The 8110-nt window shown below is 36.2% G+C and overlaps 1 protein-coding gene across 2 annotated transcripts; it reads left to right on the top strand.

The window, feature by feature from the left end:
- Window positions 1–2736: 2736 nt before the first annotated feature.
- On the top strand, window positions 2737–8110 carry LOC125504551 (partitioning defective 3 homolog). Of its 2 annotated transcripts, XM_048666746.1 has the most exons (11): window positions 2737–3099; window positions 3154–3325; window positions 3387–3576; window positions 5790–5966; window positions 6021–6136; window positions 6353–6421; window positions 6546–6631; window positions 6704–6839; window positions 6895–7066; window positions 7154–7347; window positions 7578–8110. In XM_048666746.1, the coding sequence occupies exons 1-11, from the start codon at window positions 2752–2754 to the stop codon at window positions 7751–7753; spliced, it is 1836 nt and encodes a 611-aa protein (XP_048522703.1). In that variant the 5' UTR covers window positions 2737–2751; the 3' UTR covers window positions 7754–8110. The 2 variants fall into 2 exon arrangements, with proteins under 2 accessions (XP_048522703.1, XP_048522704.1); XM_048666747.1 differs by lacking the exon at window positions 6353–6421.

The raw sequence follows: 8110 nt of genomic DNA, 5'->3' as shown, positions 1-8110 counted from the left end.
AAAGTGCGAGAAAATGCCAAAAAATAATAATAGACCATATTAGGTTATTTCCCAGATACAAGAGTCATTATTCATACTCTCAGAACCCAGATAGCTTTTCGACTAACTTATCTAACTTTTATTCGGAAGATGTATTGTTTGTATCGTCGTTTTTATTGGAATTTGGAAGGTTTTGTGCAAATTCATCTTGTCGCTTGCTTCTCTTGGGAAATTTAACTTTGTTGCACAAAATTGGTCCAAAAAACAAAAATGTGTTTTTCTCGCCAACGAAACGAGCTAAGTAACTGTTGAGCTCACAATCGTCGTTTTTACTGGAATTTAGAAGGTTTTGTGCAAATTCATCTTGTCGCTTGCTTCTCTTCGGAAATTTAACTCTGTCGTACAAAATTGGTCCAAAAAACAAAAATGTGTTTTTCTCGCCAACGAAACGAGCTAAGTAACTTTTGAGCTCACAATCGTCGTTTTTACTGGAATTTAGAAGGTTTTTGTGCAAATTCATCTTGTCGCTTGCTTCTCTTCGGAAATTTAACTTTGTCGTACAAAATTGGTCCAAAAAACAAAAATGAGTTTTTCTCGCCAATAAAACGAGCTAAGTAATTTTTGAGCTCAAAATCGTCGTAAGAGGGCGAAATACCTATGAAGCAGTCATACCACCGCTATATTTTCAATACGAATTTTAATTTAAAGCTTCATTATCCACATTCTGTAATAAATGCGACCAATTGAGCAACTCAGTTTCGGCATCCCATGCAGACATAAAAAAGGAAGAAGTAGAATTAGATGTCCATAAAAGGAAAATCAAAAAAGCGTTAAATAATAAGAACACAGATATCGAAAAGAGTAAAAGAGAAGAACACAGTAGCTATCTGCTTTAACCTGCAGAAATCGCATCCAACTCGCTTTTTTATTTCAGTTTATACAAAATCTGCCGAAAAATATAATGAATGATATGCTTATAGTGAATAGCAAAAACATAGCAAAGGTAAATATGTATATAATTCTCACGGTGGCGATCGAAGCGTCGCCCTGATTGAAAAACTAAAGATGAAAAACCCTCAGGTTTTTATAGCCGATTGCGGGCTGAAATTTGTGGTTCATAAAACGGCAGATTTTGTATCCATTTCAAAATATTTAAACAATAATATTAAGAATTCAAAAAACGAAAAAATCAAACTAAAAAATGGAGAAACATATGATGGTTTTCATACAATAAAAACCAAACAGATCAGTTTTCCTTTAAAAAAAACGGATGAGGACTTTCCATTTTTTCAACCAGAAAAATACTTACAAAATGTTGAGCATCCAGAAATCAAATTAAAATTGGAGGTTATTTACCAAGAAAAACTAAAACATTAAATATGAGAAACGGGAGAATTTACAAAAGTTGCTCGATTTTATTTCCTCCAATAAACCATCAATTTTATAAAGACCTGCCCTATGAGCCAAAGCCGCGAAAAAGACAAAATAAACGACCAGCAATCCAGCTGAAGGTTCGCAAATTGAAAATGTCTAAGAACAAGACAATAATTACATGAATTTGTTGTCAGATTGAGTAAATGTAGGGTGTTGCATTGCTAAACATTAATTTTTGTGGAAACTATTCAAATATTTAAAAAAAATCGTTTTGTCGTTTCTGTATTTTTTTATAATTTGTTTTAATTCAAAGGAAAAAATACGTGCTTTTTCGTTTAAAAATTTATTTAATTTTCTTGAATAATAGTTTTTGCAGCTAAGATTTTCCAATGTAAAAAACGTTGACGATTCATTTCTCTAAATAAACTTACCATTTTTTTCAGTCAGAAACATGGTCAAAAATGTTGCATCCAGTAGGTAATTAATTTAAACTTAGAAGTTCTTTATCAAGAAATCTAAAAATTTATTATGAGAAATAGGAGATTTTACAAAAGTTGCTAGCCTTCATTCCATCAATATATCATCATTTTTATAAAGACGCGCCCCATGTGCCAAAGGCGCATAAAAAGACAAAACAAAAGGCCAGCAATCCAGGTGAAGGTTTGCAAATTGAAAATTCGGCAATTTATTTTGAAAATCGCTGTTCAAACCGCCAAACTCACCGTGCGCTACGTTCATTTGCGGTCGACATAATCGTGTTTGGCTCAATGGTTGTGTAAATAAACAAAATTGCCGGATTTTGTCTCACTGTTTTTTTATAGGCATAGTTAAGCTATAGGCATACAATTGCATTTTCAATAAAGCCAGATCAAAATTATTCCTGGGTTTCAGTCATTTATTGTCTCTATTTATCAATTAAAATACGTTTAGGTGTATTTTTCCTCCATCATCAGTTTTTCTAAAATAACAGATTAGAAAATTTTTTTTCTCAACTATCTGTTATTTTAGAAAAACTGATGATGGTGGAAAAATACACCGAAACGTATTTTGATTGATAAATAGAGACAATAAATGACTGAAACCCAGGAATTGATTTTGATTTGGAATTGAAACACAGTCAGGAAAGTATGTACAATAAAGCCAGTACCATCACGTTTACATGATTTTATTGAGCTTTATTTCAGTTTAAAGTTCTATACCTCTAAAAAAACACCCATTAGTAAACTTTTTGGACTAAATTTGAATCGTTCTTTAAGCACAAACTACTTTAACTTATAAGTAAGCTAAGAATTTTCCAAAGTAAACACCTTTGACGATCCATTTCTCTAAATAAACCTTTTGTAGCTTAGGCGGTTTTGCTTTTAACTCCTTCATTTGTATATTTAAGTGTACATTTTTATGCGAAAAAATACCAACAAAATTGGCCACACATATTTGGTCGTATTAATTCCAACTGTTGCTTGTCTAGGTGATTTGGGTATCTTCATAAAAAGCGTAATCAATGGGGGCGCCGCGTCAAGAGACAAGAGACTGAGAACGAACGATCAGCTACTGAACGTCAATGGAAAGTCGCTGCTTCAGCAATCGAACAGCGACGCAATGGAAACGCTGCGCAAAGCCATGTTGCATACTGAGGGTCCAGTGCCTGGAAACATCACGCTGATCATCGCCAGACGTGCTTCGTCTCCCGGCTCTTCAAGGAATCGCTCCAATGAGAGCTTGCTCAATGTTTCTCAAACATCTCCGGTGAGAATGCAATAACAGGTTGTTGATCAATTGAAGCAACTGTAAATTCTTCAGGATTTGTACAACTCCCAAGACACAGCGAGCGATCCATCCGGCGAAAATTCCAACTCAAACGCTTCCAACGGGTCGACTAATACCGTCATCTACAACCCGCACCAGAATGGCATGATTCCCAACCAGTTGAGTCCCATGCATACCTGGAACCCAGTGCTAGAGCGGCTAACTGGTAAGCGCAAAAAACGCCCCAAACGGCTATAAAGTATTGACTTTTTCTGTCTATTTCTTAGGTAAGCAACAGCTACGCAACGAGAGCTACTATAAAGCTACACACGATACCTGGAGTAACAGTATGTTAGCGAATAGTAGCGCTTTGGGGAGTCTGGGCGGCACCACTGTGGTCAACTTGAGCACGGCTGAACCGATCTTGATAGAGGACGAGTACGGGTCTAGAGTGGTTCCTATTCAAAATCAGCAACAGTAAGTTCGAATATTTTTGTAAAACTCTTGCGTAATATAGGGGAGACGCTGATATACTATTTTCGATGTTACTAGGGCAAACGTGTAAATTGGGGGGTATGTTCAATTTAATGCATGAAGTGTTCCTAGAATCCAAGAAATGTTTATGTGACCGGCCCCCGTACTTTTCTGGAATATAAGGTGGACTTGATGTTGCCGCATTACAATTTCATTGGTCGCTGTACTTTTTAGTCGAATTTCATTGGTCATATTGTCTTATTTAGATTTATTTCCATTTGAAGAATCTACCTTATTTTTATCAGACTTTGTCGTTGCATTGCGCGTATATTGAGTGTTTACGCAGTATTTTTAAGCTGTATTTTATTATTATTATTATACCATAAAGATGCCATTTTGGCGATTAATGTTAATAGCGTATTAAGTTCTGAAGACTGATAGTGTCTAATGAATATTAGGCCTGGGTAACACTGTGTTGAGTTGCGCTTTTGAGTTGTTGCCGCAATTGGTTAATGAGTTATAAATCATGGCCGATGACGAAATTTTAACATCTAACAAGAAAAAGCCATCAACATAAACTATTTGGTCTAAAACGGGGAAAAATCCGGAAATTTTGAAGAAGTTTTAAAAAGTTGTATGCGAAAATACCCTCTATGTCTTATTTCTTCGGCATCCGAAAACACTTTCTTACCAGCATAATTTTCGAGAATTGTAACAAGTTTGTCCAGATTTTTCATACAGATGTGCATAATTTAAAGTCTTTAGAAACCGTTGGCACTGCAATGTTATCAATTCTCACATCATTGGCCACGACAAGAAGCGCGGAAAAGTCGGTGCAATTTTCGTTTTACACTACAAAATAATATTTTAGAATTTAATTGATATCCATAAAATTTTTACCTTCGATTAGGAAGTTGAAACTTGTAGTGTACGTGGGATCTTGGCTCAACATACACGCCAAATTCAAGACCCAAGGCACAATCTTATTATATCAAAGCAATTTAAACAATGCAAAAATAAACATGTAAAAACCTTCACAATAAATTGTCTACATGCTTAACCTTACGAGAACATGCACAAATTCTGGTGGACTGTGTAAATGAAAAAAAAACATTTAAATTACATTAAAATAGTTACTTTCGGAGTGCATAAAACCTTGGACTGAGCAGAAGTAACAGAAATAACTAAAACGACGGTTCGACGACGAAGACACAGTGTGTTAAAATATGAAGCGAAAAATCACTATTAAACTGCTTAACAATATCAGCATTAATTACAGTGACAAATTTCGACTAATTTTGGAACTGGATAAATATTGAATGTTGCGTGCGAATTGATTTCTATTTGAAGCGTTATTTAGTGCAATTTTTTTTCGATTAGTGTGTTTTTCGGAAAAAATTGGTGCTTTAGAGTTTCTACAGAGTGAAAGAGGGTCAGCTGGACAGAAAAAAAGAAAAGTTTTGGGTTTTATTGCGGATCTCGTTTATTTACAGATTGACCTAAAAAGCAACTTTTTGGTCTTGCAGCCAAATTTGTTTCTCTAGAACTGATTAAAAATCTAGGGCTTATGTTGAAGCGAAAAATTCACAGTAGACTTAAAAAAAAATTATATACCAGTATGCATGAATGAACGAAATATTTGAAATTATAGTTCACTTAGTTGTAAATCTTCCAGACTCGCGCATTTGGGAAGCAAAATCGAATTTTCTTCTTAAATTGTTCATGAATGTTTAGCTTCAACATGAGCTCAAGATCGTGAAAATTCATCCAAGGTCAGAAAAGATATCGCTGCAAGACCAAAAAGTTGTTTTTTTGAGACAACCCCATTAATGGAAGAGATGGCCGAAAAATTCGAGAACCTTATCTAGCTATTTGGTTTACCTTTAAACTTTTGGTATTAAGACCCAAAAAACCTTTTTTTTATCCAACTAGGAGCATGCCCTACTTTCCGATTTTTTGCAGTTTTTTATTTGCCGCCTTAATTTTTATTAAAACACTGATTAACAGAGACCAAATCGGGCTCAATAACGCTTCAAACAGAAACCAAATCGCTCCAAGCAATCAGAATTTATCCACTTCCAAACTTAAGTTTTAGTTAGAGTTTAAATTACAATATTTTGCATCTTTAATACTAAGAATGTTGGTGTGCGGTAGCAACAAAAGCTGTCCATTTCAACCAATAATTAATTGCGAATTGCAATGTTTTTCTTTTAAAGAATCAATGTGCATATGATGAACAAGCCGAGCCACATAAATCACAATCGAGAAGAACACGAGCCGGATGGCAAGGCGGGTGATAAGAGCGCTGAATCAGCTTCCCAAACAACTATTCATGGCACTGATGCAACGTATTCCAGCCAGCTGAGTCTGGAAAACCCGCAAGGGTTTTCTAGGTAAAGTTTCACATGTTTTTCTATGAAATTGTATTTTTTACGAAAGTTTTTCAGGGATGCGTTTGGACGGCAAAGCATGTCCGAGAAGCGACACGCCACATTGGATGCCAAAAGTACGGATACTTACCAACGCACCAAGAAAATGCGCGAGGACAGAATCAAAAAAGAATGTAAGTTTTTTAAAAATTGATTAGGGTTTTTAACTGAACAATTTATTTGATAGTCGAATTTTGTATTGGGTTGTTGAAAAATGCAATTTTTTACTGCTTACACGATTTGTAGCCTGCCATAAAGGGTTATTTAAATGTTTCATTATGTATATGTGCTAACAGTTGTTCGTAGTGGCAATGTTTGGCTAATTTTTGTGTCTCATTTCCATGTAATAGCTAATATAGTGCGAGTCGGCTCAGTGGAATCAGTCATAAGCGTGAATCGATCATCAGAACATCCTGAGTGTAAGCATTCACTTTTAGCTGTGTTTTAATAACGTTACTAGAAATTCATCTGTGATTCATGCATGCTTCAGTTGTAAACGCACATTTTGTTTTGGGACACATTAGAAAATGCTCCGATTTTTAGATGCTGATAAGCTGGCCGAACTTGGACCGTCGCTTGGCATGAAGAAATCGTCCAGTTTGGAGTCGCTGCAAACCATGGTCCAAGAGGTAAGTTAAAGTGCACTTTACAAACTTAAAAAATGCCTAAGAAATCACATTTGTAAATATAATTTTCTTCAGATTCAGATGCAAGAAGAAGGGGACCCCGCATACAGTTACAGAGGCCCATCGGGGGCCCTGAAAGTTATCAGAGGCAGAGGCAGCGAGGAGACATTTAGGGCTGCAGTAGTTGATCCGAATCATCGCAACGAAATGGGTTTGTTCTGATGCCGCCCGAAGTTTTCCGGGTTGTTAATAACAGTTGACTGTAGGTGCGAAAAAACATTGGCTTTTGGATGGCCCGGTGGAAGAACGCGAGATCGATGGATTTACGAACGTTAGAGGCGGGCCGAGGCAGTCCTCACTCAATGCCGCGTTGGACACAAAAAATAAGCCCTGCAAAAAGAAGCCGGGCATTTTTAAAGGGATCGGCTCCATGTTTAGGTAAGGTAATGAAGCATGTGGCTCCGGAGACGATCGACTTGCACTTGGACTGAATTAGTTGAAAATGACATCAAAACGTTTGAGTAGGTTTGGAAAGCATCGCAAAGTGGAGCTGGTTGAACCTGTGCAGCAGTACCACCAAAAAACAAGCGAGTTCGAGAGCGCTCTGAATGTATCACAGTATTCACAAAATTCCGACCATCAGCAGCAAAGTGAAGACAATCAAAGCCATCATTCCCATAGTTCTCATAATACGGACTGCAGTCAACATAAACAACATGGTGAGTGCTTAGAAGAGTTTTAGTCCCGATTTTTGAACTGTGTGACTTTATTGCTTCCAACGTTGATTTATTTAAAATAGCGTGTTCTTGCTGTTTCAAATATTCAAGCAATTTTTCTGCTAATTGTCCGATGGACATTCGAATCTGTGTTTGCTCTCGGGTTTCGTTTTATTATGTTTTGATATTTCTGTTTTTTCAGTCGTAACTATTTTTCTTCTGTTAATTTTTAGCGGACCGATCACAAGAACTGACTCCAACTCCAACTCCGGCCGTTCAGCCACATGTTACTCTTAATACTCAGCAACACCAGCAACGAGAACAGCAGATCCAAAGGGAACCCATTTATCAGCGACATGGGTTCGTTCATAGACACGCTGAGCAGGTTCAGGTACGCATGATTTTTTAACTAGCTTCTGTCGTTGATGTTTTTTATTATTTCCTTTTATGTTTTGTTGCATCGATTTCTAAAACATGTTGATTGCAACAATTGCAGTTAGCCAGAATCATAGAATGATTGTTTAGAAAGATGCAGTAGTTTTATACACTTTTAGAATCGATAGAAAGATGAAAGAATAGTAAACGCACATTTGACTGTGCTTTTTTGATTATTTCTTGTGAGTGTGTTTGTTGAGTACCGTCGTTCGGGGTGAAGTCTGACGATTTTTTCAGTTTCGTTTTAATAAAAAGTATAATGTTGAAAAGGAAATTTCCAATAAATTAATTTGGAGTCTTCCGTGTCTCCTTTGTCGAATTAAATGATACA

This window comes from Dendroctonus ponderosae, unplaced genomic scaffold (genome assembly GCF_020466585.1).
Source record: "Dendroctonus ponderosae isolate FM_Combo_2020 unplaced genomic scaffold, Dpon_F_20191213v2 Dpon_F_20191213_5, whole genome shotgun sequence".
In the NCBI taxonomy this organism is placed as follows: Eukaryota; Metazoa; Arthropoda; class Insecta; order Coleoptera; family Curculionidae; genus Dendroctonus; species Dendroctonus ponderosae.
This window is presented reverse-complemented; position numbering and strand designations above follow the sequence as displayed.

Coding starts and splice junctions, on each gene's coding strand:
- LOC125504551 (XM_048666746.1), top strand. CDS start 2,752: ATGCGAAAAAATACCAACAAAATTGGCCACACATATTTGGTCGTATTA. Junction 3,326..3,386: donor AGTGCTAGAGCGGCTAACTG/GTAAGCGCAAAA, acceptor TCTATTTCTTAG/GTAAGCAACAGCTACGCAAC. Junction 3,577..5,789: donor CCTATTCAAAATCAGCAACA/GTAAGTTCGAAT, acceptor TTTCTTTTAAAG/AATCAATGTGCATATGATGA.